General features: G+C 38.2%; 1 protein-coding gene across 1 annotated transcript in view; it reads right to left on the bottom strand.

Moving 5' to 3' along the window:
- Positions 1-22818, bottom strand: part of DARS (aspartyl-tRNA synthetase) — a 41736-nt gene extending 18918 nt beyond the window's left edge. The window contains exons 1-4 of the mRNA XM_009886676.1: positions 22763-22818; positions 15971-16063; positions 10246-10348; positions 1168-1270 (exon numbers count right to left, since the gene is read on the bottom strand). Of these exons, the coding sequence (XP_009884978.1) occupies positions 1168-1270; positions 10246-10348; positions 15971-16063; positions 22763-22787 (324 nt within the window). The 5' untranslated portion in view covers positions 22788-22818. The remainder of the gene's footprint in view (positions 1-1167; positions 1271-10245; positions 10349-15970; positions 16064-22762) is intronic.
- Between the last annotated feature and the right edge of the window lie 959 nt (positions 22819-23777).

Here is a 23777-nt window from a genome sequence, read left to right as displayed (position 1 = left end):
CAAATGCTGTTATCTGTAAGGCTGTGATTTTATTCAAACACTTCAGATACATGGGTGCATTCTCATTACGATACTGGAAGTGCTTAGTTCTTATTTTCCTTTTGAAATATTAAAAATATCTTTTTCTCTTCTGGGAAGCATTGAGTTGAGCAAGTATACGCTGCCTGAGGGACAAACCTATCGGCATGAATGCCAGGTCTGAAACTACTAGATTTCACAGAGTTTTAGGTTCTGATTCCAGCAAGATCATCCCGTTCTTCTCGTTGATGCATTATTTTACGTATCATCTGATTATATCTGAAAGAGCCATGTCAGATCGAAAATTTGTGAGATACCTAAAATACAATCAGAGAATGAAAAACACCTTGCCTTGCCTTACACTCTAGTCATAGATGCAGTGAATTTGATATTCTTTCAGAAAAATCAAGCATATAATAAACTACACATATAATAAAACATGTTTCTTCAAAATGTGTAGATTTTCCCCAAAGCTGTTAGCTAAAATTTACCTTCCTGCTGTAACTCTAATAGCCATTGTACTCTGCTCTTGAGCTGACTGTGTTTCAGCTATACTGTAGGCATACAGTTTGGCTGAAAACCTTTAGAAGGAAAGAATATTACATAAAGGTTTAAATACACTTTCTATTTAAACAAATTATAAAGTTGCACTTCCTTCAGCCCTACAGCACCAGCTACGGGAATTTTAGACTTCAAGAGCTTACATACTGTTAAGCCAGTGCTTTACTTCTGCTGAAAGTTATGTATTCCACTCCATTGTACTAAGGGGAAGATTGCAACTTTCTGATAAAGAAGAAACTTCTGACTCGCACTTAAAAAGAAGCAGACTTTTTATTTCAGTATCTGCTGCAGTACAGAAACAAAAACTAGATTACAAGAATTCCTAGCCAAATTATTCTAGTGAGATACTTTATTTCACTTGGTATTGTAATTCAAATAGCAGATAAATCCAGGAAATTCTAAAAATCACATCTCTTACAATCAGAAATGTTTCGTGTTTATGTATGATACATGGAAATTTGTAGTTTAAAGCAGTTTATTTCTCTGGTATGGGACTGCTTACTGACAAAGTTTATATATGTAGACAGACAGCCTAGACAGATAATCTCTCAAACAATTAACCAGTGCTCCATTTGCTCAAAAATTTACCCTTTGAACGTGAAGCTCAACATCTTGCTGAGTACAACCTCCGATTTTCTGATGTGCTTTCCTCACAACGGCTTCTACATCCACAATGCTCTCTTTGTTGATGCTGTCAATAAAGATAGGATAGGATTACTAAATTTCATCGCACACTGCACGAGACTCAGTACCGAGCACTAGGACGTTCCTGCACCGCATGGACTGCTGGAACAACAAAACAGAGTTAAGGCGTTAGGTAAAGTTACTTGTTATATATATAATAACTGAGTAACGAAGGACTTTGCTAAAATATTCCCAGCCATAATAAATTCAAACTGGGATGGGGGACTTAGGAGGGAAAGAATTATGATTAAGCTTAGTGCTCACTCGTTCTTTGTGTGTGTATACAGAAACTGACAAGCTGCATAGTTCCTCTTCTAGGCCACATACACTCTCGTATGTGTCAGCTGATGCAATTATCTGAAAGATGAGTCTTAACCAGCAGAACAACAAACTGAAAGGAAGTCCTAGATCTGGAGGGGAAAATCAAAACTGACTGAGCTTGTTTAAACTACGTGACTTGTTACTGAAAGATGCAAGATGCTTGTAAGTCATTTCTCTACAACAGGGGACATTTTAATTGCTCTCCACTAACAGTCACTAATACTCCATTAAAACACCATATAACATCTTGAAAGTCTTCCAACAATATGATATAAAGTATGTGTGCTACAAGCAAACAATAACAAAAGCTTCTAGAGTCACAGGTGAGAAAATAATTTGTATGAGCAGTTTTTATTTAGGCTTTTAAGGTACTGGACTTTAAACCAGTAATTTTCTACAGATAATCTCACCCCCAATGGAAATATATTTTCACTGTCTCTTTGCTAGCCCGCTTACAAAAGGCCAAATATCAGAAAATATTTCTTTCCTTTTTATGAAAAATAACTGTTACAATTAATTTTATCTTTCACTTCTCAGGCCTTCTTGGGAAGACTGGAAAGCACTTTATGTACATCACTTGACCACACAAGCCCTTAGAAAGCAGGAAAGTAGCAGGCCCACAATTTAACCGCAAATAATAAGAGGTGAGCAAGGATGTCATCGGACAAGCTGGCTGCTACTGATCTCGGAAAAGCAAAGAGCAATTAACAATCTTCAAGTTCACAAGGTTGGCTTTTTTTTTTTAGTAAAAACTCTCTCAATACCCAAAAAAATCTGACCCACAAAACCCATACAGCTAAGTTGGAGGGTGGTGAGGTAAATATTTGTATGCACAGGAGTTGTTACTGAGGGGCAGTAACCCCCAGTTAAAGGAGGTACGGACAGAGTACAAGCAGGTACAAGCTACTGCTGATGGTAACTATAGTACTAATCACTTCCATCTGCATCAGTTTATCGATCACCGCCTGGAGTAAGTCAGCCTAAGAGCTGTGAACAAAATCCAGGTATTCTAGCCCGACAGGCTTTTTGTACAGCTACCGTAAAACCACATGAGAAACTTACTAGGATTGAGAAGTTTCTCTTTAGAAATATCTAGGTTTGGAATTAGTCATTCTCTCACATTTTTAAAGTAAGATTTTCCCGGCTAAACAATTAAGTTTATGTTTTTAGTTGATGCTGGAAAACTTAGCTTTCTTCTCTGATAAAGCCCAAGTGATGTGGCCCAGAAGCAGCTGAGATACAAATCACCAAGTGTTGGTAACTACGACTGCTTGCTTGCCCGGCTCTCTGCTGTTCCTGAAGCATCCATATCAGCCCTAAGAAAAGTTAGATGGATCTTTGGTCTAACCTGGGACAAAGTTTTTAATGTTATAAAGCTGAGTTCACATTTAAGTTATCCAACAGAATTTTTTGATAAAAATGATCAAAGTTTTGAAAACTCTGATTACATTAAAGTAACAGTGGAAAATTCAAACACTAAAATTCTCAAAACCTAACAGCATCACTGTAAGTTGCAAGTAACTAAAAAAGCCAAATCTGAGCATTTTAGTTGAATACACTATTTCTTTGATGGTAATACTTTCAGGTGATAGAACTCATTGGCAGCTGCTCTGAAAGTTATACAGACCATGGTGCTTAATATACTTGACTTGCTTAACCATTAGGTAATTCCACACACTGCATAAAATTTGTGAATAGTACGTTTTTCTGGTACATTTACACTTTAAAAGAGCTACAGTTGCTCAAATCAGTATAATGAACAAATGACTAAATTTGTACAAAGCAGAGGTCAACAGTAGGCTTTAAATCAGAATTCATTTAGTTAAGGGTGAGCCGCCATTCATCTCCAATATTTAAGCAGAGGCAACAAATTCGAGAAAGACAAGGAGAAATGACACAAAGTGCTCGGAAGTACACTCTCTTACAAATGATTCTGTTTAGAACTCCTTAAAAAGACTGAGGCAGCAACACAATGCTTTGGATGCAAGAGAATGTGACGAAAAGAAACACAGACAGAATACATATCCTGCTAAAATAGTATTTGGCATAACTATAAATTCCCTTTGCTTCTCAAATAAATGAATGTTTAGAAGAATAGAAGTTTTACTCTTGTGCTAACTTTTTTTTTCTCTAAACGGTTCCCCTCTATTTTTCCCGCTTCCTTTTTCATGACATTTTGCCAAATGTCCAGAATACACTACTAATGACACAAATAGCAGTCTTCATTGAAAATACGTTTCTGATCTGCGAAATAAAAGCACTCTCACTAATAATTGTAAATGAAAGTAATATTTTAAACTTATTGAAGCAAATTCTCTGCACTGTGAGAAAGCAAATAATAGTTAAGTGTAGATGCGTTGTATCAGATTACCGATCCCATGGCTGAGAACTGGTGTTAGTGGTCATTACAGAGCTTTGATCAGAACATGTATGGAATTCAAGACATGCAAAGTGGTATAAGTTTAAAAATACAGGAAGAAACTGACTTTTACATCATTGTAACTGTAATATTGCTTTGCAAACTTGCATAACGAACTTTAAAACTTTGCACTTGTGATTAAATGTCCTTTTTCTCTCTTTCTCTCTAAACTGGAGCTGCAATTAAAATGGTATGTTTCTTGGTCTGGAACAAACTTTAAATCTGTAACGTCCCTTAATCATTAAATCTGCCATAGTTTTAAGATGTATTTCAACTCAGTTCCTACCTATGTAGATCCCTGTATCCAAATATGCATATAAGTGCCTGGGCACACAAAAACCCTGCCAAATTTTCTACTGCGTATGACCATCTTTGTATTTACAAACAGTCATCATTTACTCTAAACTTTCATTTGATAATTGGAAAACATGCTTTTGCTCATTCAGACTACATAGCTAATCTCGTATGGAAGTAAAAGCTCTGTCTTGAGTTCTGTTTGAACTGCGCTCAGCAAGATCTAGTGCTAGAAAAATCTGAAGTTCCTAACACAGTGCATCAAATGTAAACTACAGAAACCTAGAGGGTGCTGCTTTGATCCCAACAGGTAGTTCCAAGAATGTTACTGAAATGCTAATTTCAGTTGAAGTTACAACAAGAAACAAGATGCTTTAATTAAATGCCGGTAACTACAGCAAAGTGTTCTCTGCAGCACTAAGTCATCTAGGTGATTTTCTGATAAAATTCCCCTGGGTAACAAAAAAACCCCAAACAAACCAAAAAAAAAGTGAACAACTAGTAGAAAAGTATGCCAACACTATCACCATTTCCATGAAAAACAACAATATTTCTATCTGTAATTAATATCAGAAAGGACTAGAAACAAAATTAGGATGCATAATGCATTACGACAGATGCCATCTTTATATTATTTAATCCTTAAGTTACTTTAGGAACAGATTCATAAAGTCCAATGCTAAAAAATTCCTCCATATAGCAAACTGCTTCTTTATATGTAATGTTCCTTCTAAAAAATCAAGACTATAATTACTAAAATGTCCACTAGATGCCTTACCCCCCTCTTAATTATCTGCATGTCTATTAGCCAAGACTTTCTCTTTTAACCACAGGATTGCATTATTGCAGTCTGTATGACAACAGCTTCATGTTGCAAGCCGAACCCCACGCGGGCCTCCCTAAGAGAATCACAATCAACATTTTCTTGATCAAAAGTCTGACAAATTGGAAGAAACTTGGTTATTTATAGGCTTTAAATTGAAAATGTTTTACTTAATGGAATCTATACTTGTTCAGACAATTTCTTGTTTTTTCTTCAACACTGTTTTTTGTAAGCAGACAAATTACTATATTAATACATTATTAAATCTAAAAATATTAAATAATAGTCATAAAACATAGTAATCTATGATCCTTTATCTGAATGTCAGTGTAAGCTGAAGGCAATCATTTACTTTGAAAAACTGAGTTCACTTTCTAAAAAATATAAACATTTTATACTCAATTCAGTAAGAGCAACTGTTGTAATACTGTCTGCATAAATACATTAAGTACCCATTAAGCCCTCTGAAAGGGGAGTTAACTGACATCCTCTACATGAAGGCCAGGTAAACACCTATTCTTATTCTCTTCATTCTAAAAATATAATAATGTGTTCCCTGTACCAACATTCTAACACCTGAATGAATGGGTATCTTCTTTTAAAGATTTTAAGTAATGAAATCCACTACACATTTTTAACCATTTTCACTGAAAAAAAAAATCCACGTTATTTCCCTTCCGAATTTACCTAGCTTCACCATCTTTCACTGCATCTTCTCTTACCTTTGTATCTGCAGAGAAAGAACCCTCCATTGGCAGAAAATCTTGCATAGTTACCATCAGACTGGGATTTAAATTACTTACTAATTTCTCTTGGATAGAATAGAGTTCTCTTCAGTCTCACAGGAAGGCAGATTTGCCTGACCGTATCTCATTTCATCTTGCAGCTTCACCATCAACCTTTTCCAATTTGATATATATTCAGATACAAAGACAACAGAAGTGGACAACATATTCCAGAAATGGTCTAATGACTGTCATATATCACATTTATGACATTTTATTCCTCTTTTTCAAAACTCAAGAGATCTCTCAGCATAGCAGGTAAGAGAACTGCATGGACTCCTGTTAAGTCAGTTATCTATCTATCATGATCTCACATTTCTCATCACTTACTTTCCTACATATTAATCTTGAACATACATAAAATCTGAACCAATAATCACAAAGGTACAAATTCATACTGAAGAGCATCAAAGTGATTATTCTAAATGAACCCTGGTTACTATATCCTCCTAGCCCCTAGTTTACCATTCCGATTTCTGTGTCACCAGTAAACTTAACATCCGCAATTTGACATTCTCTTCCGGATCACTGATACAAAAATTAAACAGAAAAGTAAAAAGAAAATACTTCTGCAATATCCAGCAGTTTTCCTGGTATCACCAATTTATCTAGCCGATGAACTGATGTGTATTTTTCTACATCATGAAGTATTTTCATATAGGTTTACTCATCTTTTGTTTCTTTTTTAATCTCTTTTCTGGATTTTCATTCTCTAGCCTACTATAAAGAGCCATCAAGTTACTTCCTGAGCAAGGGCATGTTGTTTGGGCAGCCAAATTAGAAACTGTTAACCACCTCTCCCAACTGCTATATCATATCACGTGGTTATGGTAGTGGGGAAGGGGGGAAAGGCTCAATGCTGATATAAAAAAAGAGAAAGAAAACCAAAACTGACCACACCCAATACTTTATGGAAAAAAAAAGCAGGTTGATAAATCACTAATTGCACCACTTAGCACCTCTGCTGGCTGAAACAGACAATTAACTCTTCCTCTTATACAGGACTAGGCTGATTTTTTTTTTCTGATGAAAGAAAGAAGAAAAACTCCACAGCTGCCAATGCAGTATCTCAACTGGCTCTATGCTGTTGGCTAAATATGTTTTGAAAGTTCAACTATAAACTTTTCATAGTTAAACTCACAGAAAATTCTTTGTCAAACTGAGTTAAAGCAGTATTAAGTATCTTTCACTGAAAAGAACTCACATTCTTATGATAACGGAGATAAGTAGTGTATGAATGTTGCCAGACCACAGAAGGTTATGAAAGTTCTTGGTTTCCATGTGCCAATATCTAAAAGAGGAACCGGTTTGTTTATTATTTATGAAAAAATGTACAAAAAATGCTCATTATTTTATCAGTTCTCATTAAAAAAAATCAAGATCCAGAATTTCACAAACTATTTTAAAGAAAGTTTTGGACCAAGTATCAAAATATGAGAAAGTAGCACATTGAAAATAAAGTTTATGTACTACCAGTGAAAAAGTTCAGTTTAAAAATTTAATTGAAATGTAAGGTATTTAAGTTAAATGTTTTCTTCAATAAATGTGTATTTCCTCATTTAATGTGTAGGAAACCAGAGGAGATGATGAAAAAAGACACTGAGAAAGGCAGAGCAACAGTAGTTATTTTTAGATATCTAAGACCAGCCTCAGCTGCTAGTAATAATGGCATCATTCCACAGCAGGTGAAAACTAGCAGGAAAGGGACTGCAGAGGAGGCACGTACTGTTGCTGTGCTTCAGGTGTTACCCACATGGTGACCACAAGTGCACTTAGACGTCGAGGAACAGCAGCAGCCTCTGAAGGACAAGAGGCACCTGCAATGGCGATATCGGACAAAATTGTAGAAGAAGATAAAACATTGGAAAAAGTCCCAGCATGGCAGGATATTGTTAAAATAGGCTTGTTGGTGGGAAGGAATCATGAGAACGCGATTGCACTAATGCTGTTAAAAAAACCCCACAAAAGCAAACCCACAGAATCACAGAATGGTCAGGGTTGGAAGGGACCTCTGGAGATCATCTAGTCCAACCCCCCTGCCAGAGCAGGGTCACCTCCAACAGGTTGCACAGGACAGTGTCCAGGCGGGGTTTGAATGTCTCCAGAGGGGGAGACTCTACAACCTCTCTGGGCAGCCTGTGCCAGTGCTCCACTACCCTCCAAGTAAAGAAGTTCCTCCTCATGTTCTTCCTATGTTCAAGTTTGTGCCCGTTCCCCCTCGTCCTATCACTGGGCACCACTGAGAAAAGACTGCTCCCATCCCCCTGGCATCCTCCCATTAAGTATTTGTATGTATTAATAAGATCCCCCCTCAATCTTCTTTTCTCTAGACTAAAGAGACCCAAGTCCCTAAGCCTTTCCTCATATGAGAGACGTTCTAATCCCCTAATCATCCCCTAATCATCAACCCCCAAAAGAAGACACAGAAGGCTGTAGCAGAGGAAGTTCTATCATTCAAAGCACGTGATGGTAAGCAGGTAAGCATTTCAGAAGCACAAATAATGAGTAAAACATGCATGCTATAAATTATAGAGGCTGAAGTATCAGGATTTAGCTAGAAAATGGAGCAGAATGAAAGGTCAAAATACAGTACAAACATCATGAGTCTGACTACTCAGAGGAAATCAGGTCTGTCATATCACGAAACAGCGGGGAGATGACTGGGAGTTGGAAAGAACCTAAGGATGAGGCTCCATCTGATTTAACAGCTCACTCCTGCCAGAAAAGAGCTTTGGCCTCTACTCTTTCCAGATACCCTTTTCCACCATTTCCTTTCCTTGTTAGCTCTGGACCTCCATGACCTAGTTTAAATCACTAACCTGACAGAAAACTAACTGAGTAAAAAAGGAATAGTGAAATATTAAAAAAAAAAAAAGGCACCTAAGGCTTACAAGTGGCAGAGTCAGCACATGGAAGAAAAGAGTAAGGACCAGCTTCCCTCTCATGAGCTCCTAACAACTGAGCTCTGCCACTCATGAAACGTAGGAAATTCATTTGTGGAGGGAAGAACCATGAAGAAAACTGAAGAAGAGAGATGCTGGACAGAACTGGAGAACAGGAGAGTGAGCGTCACAACTATAAGAGTAGTTTCACTGTTCTGTAGCGCAAGTTTGTCCAGAGAGTACAGGCAGACTGTTGGTAGGTTAGAGGGAGATGAATTGGGGAACAAGTAGATTATACACTTAATTCTTTTCAAAGATTCTAAGCGCTGGAGAGAACAAACTATTTCATGAAGAAACAGAACACTCCACTTTGGCTCATAAACACCTGTGAACAGCATGGTTCACACTGGCACTGCCAACACTAAGCACCGCCAAACAACAAACACTACTGGTTCTGTTTTCCCGTTGCCCTGAACCTCATCAGCAGAAGCATTATCCGAACCTTCTTAACTTGGCTTCTGGAAGTCTATACTATAATGAATCCCTCCTCTCCTTGGCATATTGAAGGTTGGAGGCTGTAGCACTTTTGCAGCTAATTAGTGGGGGCTCCCTTCCCAGGCATGAGAGTAGTGCCAAGAACTACACAGAAACGACTCAAGTGCCACATGTTAAACGTATTATTGCACCGAATTGATCCGCATTTCTATTTGTGAACAAGTAGATATACATGATTAAAAGCTCTACTATAAAAACACCTTTGTCATGCAAGCATATTTTGTACTGGACAACCTGAAAGCACAATCTTGAGGCAAGTAGCAGGGGAAGGTATTTTTTTATCTTTAAGAACGGAACAAACCAAATAACTGAATTTAAATCGCTGCAAGAAACACCTGTTTAATTGGCAAGTCTAACTATTACCCCCCCAAATATTTTTGAAAGTAACTTAAATCCCTCATTAAACACTCTAATGCCAAAAATAAGGTGTAAATAAGATTAATTCAGTGCATAGAAGCTACTCTTAATTTCTTCAACTCAGTAAGCCACTTACAATATAACTTCTTCGCATCAATTCTAGCTATAAAACGTATTCCTACATTGCACATCTCATAGAAGAAAACCCCTGAACATGTGCAGACGCACACAAACACCACACACAAAATGAAGTGTCCCACTAAGCTCAGCTTGCCAGACTTTTTGTTAGCCAGCTTGAAAGTAAATGTAGGTTGTCTATGGCGAGAGAATGCTGCTTCAGCAGTTCAGAATGAATTTCAAGCCTGTTCTCTGTTTTATCTTTTGTCAGTGTAATGTATTCACCGCAATAGTGAGCTGACAATTTAAATAACTACATTTTAAAACAAACGAAGCATTGATGGTAATGTGTGAAAATGGTCCCAACCCCTGGGAGTCCTGGTTCCCACCATTGTTTACTCTGACAACAGGATATAATTGCTTACTTACTTGGCAGCAAACTTTACCATCTGCTTGCTTGCATGCTGTCCCACAGCCACAAGAGCCTGGATATTAAACTGCTGCTGACGCAGGACTAAGAAACACTGCTTCCCTGAATACAAAGGAAAACAATGCAGGTGTATTAAGGACAAGTTACTCGAGGTCTTTGTGAATGAGGAAAAAATGCTTTACTACTTTAACATTAAGCTGAGATATGTCTCTCTCCTTTGCTGCCCCTCCGCCCCCAAATAGCTACATCAAACTAGTCAGCTCTGCATGTACACACCCCCCCTCCCCAACATTGAGATAAATCAAATAATTCTGCCTTACATCTATAAACATGCGAATGGACATTTTCTAAAAATAACAATAAGCCTTCCAAGATAAATAATACCTAGACAAAACAAAACCTAGAAATCATATCTTTTTAAGTATCTATTATTCTTCAACTGCAAGGAAAAAAATCATACTTTTCCTATTGGTTTGCTCACAACTACTTCAAGTCTACATTATTCCAAATAAAGTTTTTTCTAATCTTTTCAAATTAAAGCTGAGGAGTTCACTTTACAAAGCTGCTCTGAGAGTAACAGGCTTGATTTTGCACCACAGGGACTAAACCAACAATGTTCATTCTATAATACACCACGCATTCAGAATGAAGAGGAACAAAAGGAGTATTGATTCTGGTGAACGACAAGAACCTAAAAGACCCAAGTAAAAATTCCTGTAAGAGCAATTTATTCATGAACAGCTTAGGGAAAAAGAAGTTAATAGGAATTAATAATAATTCACAAAGAACACAATACACTTTGTTGACTTTTAAAATGGGTATTTTCAAGTCAACAAAGCTCTTTCTAATCTGTTTAGCTGACAGTTACAATCACTTTATATTTCTCCTCACATCTCTAATAATCATTCACTCCTTAACCTCGATTTAAGGAAATATGGTGATTTTAAATGCTTCTTCCTCGGAGAGAGAAATTAACAACAAACACTTCATTGTTGTACCAGTATCCGATAAAATGCATCAATAAAATTTTAATTCCAAGTTCTGACTCATAACATTATAACATTTCCATTAAAACAGTGAGAATAGGAAGAAGCCAGAAGCTTTGTTATAGATAGCTATTTCCCAGTTATTGTTGACTTAGACTATAAAACATTAAAATCAACATATATCTCACTTGAACACTGACGCTAAAAAGCTAGTTGCAGTTTTAATTTGTAATTATGTAGATTACCATTCCTGACACATAGTTGCAGATAGTTTAAACAGTATCAGAAGATAAATGCAGAACATTTGACACACAATCTGATGGAAATAAAAGCAAACATATAAAGCTAGTACAAAATACTATTAAAAATTAACATTACAATTATTGGAAATAACTACCCTTGTCCTACGACTGTGATTTCAGAAATGCAACAAAATTAATTCCATATTTTCAGAAAACAGAGTACAACTATTTCTGTATTCCAGAGGCTGTGATATCTAAGTAAAGAAGCTAATATGGAATGGATGTACGTATTTCTCTCATGCAAACATTAAGCCACAAATTTAAATTAGAAAAGTACAGGCTTCAGAAATTAAATAGAACCTTCAGTGGTATACATGCCTGTGTTTCAGATCCAGCAAGTCAACAAACGAAGTACAATTTTTCCCTAGGACACAATATGCTAAGTTTCTGTGGAGAAGGTAGGTGCATTTCACATCTTTGACATCTCGGTATTTCTCAATTACAATATGGTTTGATAGAGTATTTCCTAGTGTGCCGGTTTTGGCTGGGGTAGGGTTAATTTCCTTCATAGTAGCTTGTATGGGTCTATGTTTTGGATTTGTGCTGAAAACAGTGTGGATAACACAGGGATGTCTTCATCGTTGCTGAGCAGTGCTTACGCAGAGCGAAGGCCGCCTCTGCTCCTCACCCACCCCACCAGCGAGCAGGCTGGGGGCGCACAAGGAGTTGGGAGGGGACACAGCCGGGACAGCTGACCCCAAGTGACCAAAGGGATACCCCATACCATGCGATGTCACGCTCAGTATATAAAGCTGGGGGAAGAAGGAAGGGGGGGACATTCGGAGTTGCAGCATTTATCTTCCCAAGTAACTGTTACACGCGATGGAGCCCTGCTTTCCTGGGGATGGCTGGACGCCTGCCTGCCCATGGGAAGCAGTGAATGAATGCTTTGTTTTGCTTTGCTTGTGCGTGTGGATTTTGCTTTACCTATTAAACTGTCTTTATCTCAACCCACGAACTTCTTCATTTTTACTCCTCTGATTCTCTCCCCCATCCCTCCAGGGGGGAGTGAGTGAGCGGCTGTGTGGTGCTTAGTTGCCAGCTGGGGCTAAAGCATGACACCTAGAAAATAGTATTTGTCTCCATAATTTCAGTCACAAATAATTTCAGAAAATAGGACTGAAGTTTCAGCAACGATGTATTAGGTGTTCAAACAAAAAATACACAGCTGAAGACAGCTACAATGTCACTCAACTAGTATATATTTAAGGAGAAAGTGAAATAAATGGAGGGACTTGCTATCATACTAATCAGAAGCAAAAGTTTGGCAGTTGTACTTAATCCCAAACACTTGAAGTCTGATCCATATCTGCATTATAAAAGGACTCAAATCTTTTTGTTATGAGTAACAGTAGCTCTTTTGATGAGGAAAGAGGATGTTTTGTAGAATATAACCATTTCTAATCACACAGAAGATAAGTGATCAAACAAACCTCACTGATAGGAATAGTTAAAATATCATAGTTACAAAGATTATTGGAGGAAACAGAGCTTTTCCCAAAAGCGCTGAAGGCGTACAAAATGAAGTATCAAAAAGATAAGCCGTAATCAAATCTACTTCATGATTAGATGCCTTTCCAGATCAAGAGAGGGAAAAAAGGAAGCATCAGAGTGAGAAAAACATTGGGATTATGGCATGTTCTCCATGTGTTTCAAAATATGGACATAGTATTTAAGTGAAAAGTGTAACACCAACGCTACTCACATTCAAAAGCTAACTACTCTAAGTTTTTATAAACCAAACCAATACTGTGTCCCACATGAATGCCTAAAAAGATGAAATGTTTCAAAAGAAATTTGGTTAAAAAGGTCTGACTCAGTCTAATGCAAGGAACTTTTAGTCACTGAACAAATAAGACACCACACAGAGAATCCTGTCAAAAGCACATAAAACCAAACAGGAGTCCAGTTCCTTTCTTAGATGTAAGTACCAAACAGCAAAAGACCATATGAGAGAAAAGGATGTAAGGAAGGAATTTGTATAAAGAGTAAAAAAGGTTTGATCCTATAAATTAATACATTACTATTTACAGACATGTGCCAGCAAAGAGAAAACTCTGTATGGATTATTGTAAAATTTGGTCCAATATTTAAATTGCTCTTGGTGGTACTCTTATTTTCAGACCTACTGTTTTGATGTTTTATAAACCTTTGCATTCATAAACCAAAAACAAGTTCAGGTCTAACATACTGCACAAGTTCCAGCTGCCTGGCAGAACCCAGACTGATTTCCCAACTGCTTTTCAATGATAAACATGATCGGTAGCTTAGGCTGGCTTTAAAATAAGGCCAGAAATAACATTTATTCAATCTACGATAAAAACCACAGGGCCCCAGGCACTTTAATTTTAGTACAACCCACAGAAATTCCCAACACCCCATTCTTTACACATCCTTCAGTTAATTTCCATCAGACTTTGTGAGTGGCTCGCTATATGAGACAGCTGGATTCTGCAGTTGTTCACATTCTTTTTTTTTTGGTTTATTGGTCAGAACTAGACAGGGTTAAATAAAGGATATGTTGGTTATTTAGGAGTCAAATTTGTGCTTCTGAGAAAAACTAATGGTATTTTTGTGCAAGATTTTCCTGTTTCCTGCAAGACTTTCCTTTCCATAACGGTAGGAATAGCACCTCGATGTGTGTGGGAAAGGCTAATATTACTTTTTACTCTGAAACATTTGCTTTTCTTGTAAGATTCTTTCCCCCAAAGCTTAAGTAAACAAGCATGTGCCATTCCCTAGCAGCATTCCCTGAATGTCAGAATTGTTCTGTGTTGTCAGACCAGGAGGGAACAAGAAGCACAATCAATAAATTGAGAACACTTCATGCCCATAATCAACTCCTTTTGCTTTCATTCATCAGGTTGTGTTAAGGAGTTTTGAAAATAAGCACTGCTATTTCATGACAAACAATAGTCTTTCCTGAGGTCAAAGGTGAAGGATGACAAACAGCTTCTTGTAAGTTAATATTGCCATGTTACATCTCTGATTGAAGTAAATGCATATATCATGCAAGATATCATATATAAATACAATGCAGAGACAGTAAGAAACAACCGTTGAACTTTATGTTGTTTTAAAGGTCTGCATAGACACCTGTCTTTAATTTACCAGATTCTGTTAATAGTCGGAACTCTTCCTATAATTGCAAAAGAAAATGCCATAAGGATACCCTTATTTGTATACTGACAGTAACATTTAAATTAGATGAGTGTCTGCTGTCTGAACAGCTTCAATTTGTAATAACCAAGGCTTTCATGGCTTTTGGGGTTGACGATTTCTATACATAGCAAAGAGAAACTTCCATGTAAGGCACTACAGAACTACTGAGGAAATCACAGAGGACTCCCTAAATTTAAAGATTCTAATACAAATTAAAATGTGCATCAGATGTATATATTCACGTACCGTTCCTTATTTTAACTGATGGCAGTACATCCGTTAAGAGGGACATTTTTTAAGACAACGAAGCCTCAAAAAAAGAAATTAATCTGGTACCTGTGACAATATTCTGTAGTGGATTCTCACCCCTAATTTGCATTATTTCCAATTCTAAAACTACTGTTAAGTTTAATTCGTGAAGACAATTTCTTTATGCTCTTTTCTTTCAACTCTTGGGAAGGCAAAGTATTTCTATCTCACTACAGAGCTGCCAAACACAACTGAAACCAGTACAACAGTTGTCAGCATCTGATGTCAACTGAAAAGGCCAAAACCTGTTTAAGTTTGCATATGGCAAACTGATCTCCAGAGAGAGATTCTGATTCCAGGGAAGAAACACGGCTGTCAGACAGCCAAGTATGACAGCCCACACTACTGAGAACCTATAAAAGGATTTTCTCTTTGTCTTGTTAAAGAAATATAATGGTTCTTATTTTAAGTTCAAATTGATATAATCAGATACTGGTAACCGAAAGTAAAAATTTTGACATTTTAACACAGATTTTTGTTTCCTATTGAAGAAAAGGTATAGTGAAAATATTCATATGCAGCAGAATAAATATGGCCTGTCTGACAACTGATACATTTATAATAAAAGTACATTTTACAGAAGAAGCTCGTAACTCTTTTTATCTCACAACCTTTAACACCCGAAGGAGAATGACTATACTATTTTAAAATTTGTATTATTTACAATTGTCCACACACTATTTAGTAATATGATAAAACCAAAATTCACTTTTACTACAATGTAATAGTAATACCTGATTCCCACTCAGCTGAAAACAAAATTTCCTTTTCCCCTCTTGGGAAAAGAGAGCTGGAAAAAAGAGAAAATAACCAGTCAAAGTGAACACTGAGTGAACACTGAGTAATCAGGTGGCAAAGTTTTCTTTTACGCAAGATGTAACTAACAGGTCATGAAGCCAAAATAAACATTCAGGTCATGTTAACACTATAAGGAAATAAAAATAAAAACCCTGGAGGCATCTCACCTTTAGCTCTGCTTGTATGAATTCTGCCACGAACCCAAACCACTTCATCAGCCTTCTCCACTGTCAAGTCTTTTATTCGAATCAAAACTCTATCTGAATTACAGGAAAAAAAACACACTTTAAAACGGTTTGGGATTTTTTTGAAACCATACATTTTTCACTTTAAACTCCAAATACATTTTCTATCATTGCTAAAATTTATAATAAATCCAAAACATTATTTTTCGTTATCTATAGCATAACAGGTGTACTGAAAACACACAAGATCCCACTCCCTTTCACAGCGAATTGCACTTGATCAAGTTTACTGCTTATATAGCAGGGTCAAACTGCACTAAAACAAAAGCAAGACTTACTGTAGTTCACGGATGGCAGAACCCAGCATGCCTACGATATTTTTGATAAGACTTCACTGTGCTGCACTGTACTACCTGCACTTATTAGTGTGAATTTCTGCTAGCCAAGGGATGTCTGCCCTGCTCCACTGTGCGACGTGAAAGTTGCTATGTTGAACACAGCAAAACAAAGGCTCAGAGGTGACATGACTATTCTCTGTGTCTACTTCAGTATGGCAAATATCACTGTAAAATTATTATTATTTAAAATAAAGAAGGGAAATAAACCACAAATAAATGTGCATTAGAAGTTAAAAGATTTATTTTGATAAAAACAATTGCATTTTGGAGCAACAAGAGTATTACTGTGTAAAACCAGTAAAATTTATTTTAAGAGAGACTCTCTTTGACAACCTGATCAAGCATGATCATTGTGGGAGCCAGAATTCATCAGAAAGAAGCCTTCAAATTCTGTGTACCCAAGAAAGCTAAGTAACAATAGGTATGCATGGTTTGGAAAAAACAGATTTTGGATAGTAAAGGAAAAAATAAAAATTATCAAAGAAAATATTTTTAAATAAATCAGGAGTTTAAAAATTGTATACAACCATTATGAGCTGCCAATATGCTGGCTGCATGCCACTATTCCTTGAAACGTACTTGTTTAATTGTATTTTTCTGCAGATTTTTTGCACGGTGTCAAACACTTATTTCTTATAATATCTACAAATCAGTTAGAGGATATACATAGCATTGCATAGAACCTCAACATTTCTAACAGCTACATTTATTTACAGTTCATATGTGGTTAAAAACCCTGCTTAGTAGACCAAAAAAAAAGTCTTCAAGGGAGATATTGATCCTTACAAGTTTCTTCCAACTCGAGATAGTCTATGATCCTATGATGTGTAACACAAGCAAATTCACTCTCTCTGACTTTCATCACAAGATTTCTCCCTTGTTTCAAAATAACATTAAAATCGCTAAGACACTTCCACTCTAGACTTTTCCCACCAGGACTTTTCCAAAGTTTGCCTACCCCAGGTTACCATCTGCCATTCTGGACTCCTTCCCTCTGTCTCTGAATACCAGTCACAGCGTGCCCTGCAAGCCTGTTATTCAACACTGGGAATTTTTGGGGGGTTGAAAATATTTATTAGCCTATGCTTGGGGCAAGGTTTTTTCTTCACAGACACATCAAAACCAGAATGGAATGAAAGTGCATAGAGGAACATCATAGGAACCTGACTCAAGGATATTAATAATATGTGTGCGTGCGCATGTGTGCACTGGGGAAGGGAGAAAGGGGAATAAAGATGTTATCACTTGCCAGCAACTTCTGATGTTCAAACTTTATCAGTATAGTACTATAGGAAACATGCAACCAGCACAACACATCAGCTTTAGTATTTCTAAGAGTTTGATATTCAGACAGTTAAAATTACCTCAGTCAACTTAAAACTGTATTGTTAGAAACTTAAACCATTTTCCAGGCACAAGCATAAGGACAAAATGAGGTGTTACGCTTTTTATGGATCCTTAGTGTTTCAGAAACCATATGCATTAGATAAATATTTTTTAAAGTTTTTTGGATACATAATGGTTCATGTTTCATCAAGACTAAACAAGACACCTTTAACACAAAAATTTTTATATGGTATGAATTATTGAAAACTATTTCACCTTTCATAAAAAGGATAATAAAACAATATCCAAAAAGAGACATCATAAAATCATTTTTTTCCAACAGCAGATCACAGAATCACAGCATGGCTGAGGCTGGAAGGGACCTCTCGACATCGTCTGGTCCAACCCCCTGCTCAAGCAGGGCCACCTAGAGCCAGCTGTCCAAGATCGCGTTCTAATGGTTTTTTAGTATCTCCATGGAGGGAGACTCCATAACCTCTCTGGGCCGCCTGTGCCAGCGCTTGGTCACCCTCACAGTAAAAAAAAATTTCCTGATGTTCAAACACCTCTTGTGTTTGTTTGTGCCCATTGCCTCTGCTCCTGTCAAAGTGTTCCACCGAAAAGAGCGAGATGTAGCAACTGTTACATCATTTTGTTTCTCTCCTTCAACACTTCCTGAATCTAGTTTTCTTTTCCTCTCATTTCTAACACGCCAGTAGTTCATAATAATGTCTACATTTGTGAGTCTAAGCAATCATTTGTCTTTGTCACTCATTTTCTCTTGTCCAACCAACATACTGTAGCTCAAATCTTCCCTCTGTACTCTCACGTATCATTTCACCTGGGATTCCTTTCAGTTCATTTCTGTCTCTTCCATGATAAAAATCAAGCTTCTTGCTCTCACCTTTATGGTCCTCCCACCATATTCTTCACACTACCACCTATTTGCTCTTACACAAATGCAAGCTGTACTTAGATTTTCTGTCTTCTTGCCACATAAACACTTCCAGACAATTAAATAATGAAAAAAAAGTTTTAAACTGTGCTACAGTTGCAGTGAAGACAAGAGAGCAAAGATTTTAAACGAAGTTTAAACAAAAAACTCCGTATGTCTGAAATTACACTTCCAGACCCAGTTCAATATGCTATCTCACCTTCATTGCCATTTTGAATCATGTTTAAGGGGAAACTGTATTTTTTTTTTTCCTTCACGTGTAGCACAATCTCTTCTTTTCAAATTACTAAATATCCTTATCTTTCTCTCAGAACTCTAACCTCTTTCAAACATGGGAGGAGAGGATAAAAACCCAAAAAGCTGTGTGGGTTATACAAGACAAAATCACTTTTCCACCCGCAGACCCCCATTCCCAGCCTGTCACATCAGTCTGTTTACTAAGTTAATCTATCTCGCATCATGGAGTTTTGAACAGTATGATCAATATTTCTGCTGTCTCTGTGAAGTGCCAATGTCAGATAAATTTGAAAAAGAGAAGATAAGTTTCATTAAAAAACCTGAAAGCCAAAAGCAATATAAGATGAAAGCAGCTTCCAGGGAGGGGAGATGAAAGTAATGGGGCTGGAAGGGAGAAAAAGGGAAAGGCAAATGGAGTTTTACTAGCAATCATAGCCTCAAGCAGGCATGAAGGACAGAAAGACATGATGTAACAGGAAGTGAGAACATCAGGTAGCCATGGCAGCCAGCCCCAGCAGAAGACAGACTGAAGCGGTCCAAGAATGAAGGCAGAGGTGTGTGTGAGATCAGTATGGCAAGGTGGAGCATCTATGCAACAACTCTGTGAACATGTGAAAAGTTTTAATTTGCCTGCAGAGAAACAATGAGCCTACCCCTCGGAAAGGGAGAATAATTTGCTCTGGTCACTCTAAGCTTTTTAACTTCCCATATCTAGCCCGTGTCCTCAGGACAGCGCAGCTACTACAGACGCTGCAGAAGTCCAACTGAGCACCTACCCACGTCTGTGCTGTCTGTATTGGCTGTTGGCTCCAGTCACCAGACGGTACGCGGATCTGCACATGTCATACCACAATTCATTATTCTGACTTAGAAATGCCATGTACCCACACAGACTTCAGAAACAAACAAAATTAATACAGTACAGACAGATGGGAACACCCGCATTTGTGCTTCCCCGCCAGGCCCTGCCCCAAGAATCAGTTCCTCCAAGACACTCAATACAAGCAAAATACTTTGGGGGAAAGCATATATACGCTACTGATTCTGAGTGATGACTTCACCCTCCCGTGAGTCCTCTGTTAAGAGCTCTCCCTGGCAGGAACTACTGAATATTTAAATAAAAGAGCATTAGTCTCAAGGAAGGGACTAGGTTGATCTTGAACTTTTTTATTATAGACATTTTGGTTTTTGTTGTTACCTAATTTTGGTGTTCTGAATAACCATGTTCTAAAAACCAGAACAGCAGGAGTGTTTCAGGTTCTGTTTTAAGACCAATGGAAAACCTGCTCAATCTTTTCCAAACACTGGCTGAGACTTTTTTTTTAAACAAGGATCGAGGGTCAAGGGGACAACAGATCTAAATACAGCATTCAGACTTTTTCATATCATTTCTTGGGGCTTTTGCCATTTTCCTTCTCAACGTATTCTTTTTTCTCCACAGTATTTTAGAGTGTTTCTTCTGAATATGAGACAGTTGGCAAGGCAGACTTTCTCCATGAGTAGGATTTGATCCACCACCTCAACCTGCCAGCTTGGGTCTCCCACACAGTTCTTTGCTATGGGATGTGAAACTGGCAGAGGAAACACAGGTTGCAGAAACTCTAGTGAGCCAAACGCCATCACAGAAGAGTGCAGGAAGAGGAGATCCAACAGGGCAATCGGAGAAGTTAATTTTTTCTTAATATTATACCTTTTAGGTTGTGACTGCTTCTCATCCTGGCTTCTATCAGAAATACCGATACATCCTGGCTTGTATCAGGAATAGTGTGGCCAACAGGACTGGGGAAGTGATCGTCCCCCTATACTCGGCACTGGTGAGGCCCCACCTTAAGTACTGTGTTCAGTTTTGGGCCCCTCATTACAAGAAACACATTGAGGTGCTGGAGAGGGCCCAGAGAAGGTCAACGAAGCTGGTGAGGGGTCTGGAGCACAAGTCTTATGAGGAGCAGTTGAGGGAACGGGTTGTTTAGCCTGGAGAAAAGAAGGCTGCGGGAAGACCTTATCGCTCTCTACAACTACCTGAAAGGAGGTTGTAGTGAGGTGGGGGCCGGTTTCTTCTCCCAAGTAACAAGTTACAGGACAAGAGGAAATGGCCTCAAGTTGCACCTGGGGACATTTAGGATGGATATTAGGAAAAATTTCTTCACAAAAAGGCTTGTCAAGCATTGGAACAGGCTGCCCAGGGAAGCAGCTGAGTTGCAACCCCCGGAGGGATTTAAAATAAATGTAGATGTCGTGCTGAGGGACCTGCTTTAGTGGTAACTTAGCAGTGTTAGGTTAACAGTTGGTCTTGATGATCTTAAAGGGCTCTTCCAACCTAAACGATTCTATGATTCTGTGACTGCAGACCAATTTATGGCTTGTTATGTGGTTACACATAACTATGGATGGCTGTGCTCCTGCCCCTTCCAGCAGTCATCATACCCCTCGCCAACTTCTTTCACTTTGCTAAGCCAGCTAAACAAGTTGTTATTTGCATGTTGAAACGGATCAGGAGAAGACCCAGCATCAGCAAGAGGGAGACCAGAGCAGCCAGCAGTTGGGCTAGTTTACAATGTGATTTCAACTTTAGTTCCTTTTCTTTGACAGCTACTATGTATCCTACTCAATAATAACTGTTAACACAGTCTGTAGTGATTTTGTTGTCCCGTTACATTCTTGACACAATGTTCCCCTTCCACAATGTTCCCCTTCAGTTGGTTTCAACCTATGATTGCTTTTGTGCTCCTCCTTTTCACTGCATTCTGAATTTCCCTTCCCAAGGGAGGTCAGCCAAAACAACCATTCAGAGAAAAAAATCACCTAATCACAGATAACGTTCCATTTTTATATTTCACTATGAAGAAGTTACAAGAAGCCAGTCTATTACCTTCCCTCGTTCCCGTTTCATGCACTGAATAATATGAAGATTAATATTTCTTGGGATGTTGGCCTGGGAGATTGTTCTCTAGCTGACAAGTCTCTCTGAATCCCAATTCCCCATCAGTAGAAAATGTGGATTTCCTGAATCCACAGTGGTGTGAATAATGATAAACCCCATAAATATTAATATATAATATTAACGGATTCGGTGCTCATATGCAGGAGTAATGAAGGCTGCAAAAGCAGACAGACATCCTACCCAGAGAGACTGGCTGCAGCAAGTCATAGCAGAACTTATTCCAAACAAAGAAAAAAACCTGACATCTCAGGACTCAGTACGTTATAAATAATAATAATTTAATCAAAAAAAACAGTCAAGCTTGCAGTGATGGAGAGAGACAAAAACTGACGAGCTAGGTAGGGTGTGGTTCAGGCAAGGACAAAGACTGAGATTGCATAACCTCTCTGCACCCAGCTCCAATATCCAACCACACTCGTGACTTTTTTTCCTTTTTATCTAATCAGAATTTCCTGTATTCCAACTTCTGCCCATGACCTCCTGTCCAATTACCACACCTTCAAGAGTCTCGCTTTACCCTCTCTACGCCCTCCCATTAAGTAGCTTTAAGCAGTAATAAGATCACTCCACAGCTTCCTCTTTTCCGGGCTGGACAAGCCCAGCTCCCTCAGCCTCTCCTCAGAGATCCTGTGCTCCAGGCCCCTGAGCAATTTGGTAGCTCTCCATTGGACTGGTGCCAAAATGTTAATGTCTTCCTTGCACTGGAGAGCCCAAAACTGGACACAGCACTCCAAATGCAGCTTCACAAGTGCCAAGTGTATTCAAATAAAGGGAAAGAATGGCATCAGGATTTGAATGAAAAAGTTTGGTAAATGATTTCTCAAACAAGTACTGAAGACATCAAATATATAACTTTTTTTTTCCTTTCCCGCCCAGCCCTGATTTTTAAAAAGCTTTTTTGTTTTTTTTTAACTGACCTGGTTTCTCTTGGGATTGTATCATTGATGACACTCCATATCTTTCCTTAGCATAATCCTAAAATGGAGGTGAGAAACATATATCAAAGAAGCATACAGAAAAAGATGAACAAAATCATTACAGAGTTCACTCAGGTAATATGAAACAATTAGACCCTTAGACATATACAAGTGAGAGAAGACAATTATGCCCTGTAAGAGAAAAAAAAAAGCCAGTAACAGCAAACATGCATTAGGATCATTATTTGCTACACAGAAGTTAGTGTGAATACCTCTATAAAGAGCCTAGGCCTTAAAAAAAAAAAGAGTCCTACCTATTGCTAAGTATTTCCTTCCCATATTCAGGCACACTAAGAAATCCAGCAGATCGCATGTAGTTATGATAGCCAAAGCAAGCTTGACTGATTACTTACACAAGCCTTGGTTTATTTATTTTATTCTATTCAATACATGAACCTAAGTTAATTCTAAATACTTTATTTGGGGGGGGTCTTCATGTATTTGCTTTTGATGAATCGTGGCCCACGTATAATTTTACGGAAACCATTTATACTCAGAATTCCTTAGTGCTGATGCATTTTTGGCCTTCCAAGAGCAAGCCAAATTGATTTTACAACAAAACGAACTGATGCTTGTTATTATTTTTTTGTTTGTTTCTTGAAAAAATACTGGTCTACGATTTTTCAGCACCGATCCGTGATCTTCAAGTACACGGCAGAAACACCTGCCAGGCCACCGCTGCCCCTGCAGAAGCAGCCTGCTGCGGCGCAGCTGCCCAGATGTTTCTGTAGGGACTGCAAGGGAGAAAGGGCACAGGGACAGGGCTGTGCTGTTCCTCATCGCTCAGACAGGGCCTCCTCCACCCGCACACGCAGAGACGGGACCCCGGCGGGGCTCAGCAGACGCTAAGGGACCGGAGAGGGGCAGAGCTCATTCTTCAGTGAATCACGAGCTGACCGGGCCCGGCGAAGGGGCGGGAGGTGTACAGGCAGGGCAAAAGCAAAAGGCAGCTCTG

The sequence above is a fragment of the Charadrius vociferus genome, unplaced genomic scaffold (genome assembly GCF_000708025.1).
Source record: "Charadrius vociferus isolate BGI_N301 unplaced genomic scaffold, ASM70802v2 scaffold720, whole genome shotgun sequence".
In the NCBI taxonomy this organism is placed as follows: Eukaryota; Metazoa; Chordata; class Aves; order Charadriiformes; family Charadriidae; genus Charadrius; species Charadrius vociferus.
The sequence above is the reverse complement of the archived record's forward strand: the minus strand, read 5'-3'. Positions and strand labels throughout refer to the sequence as shown.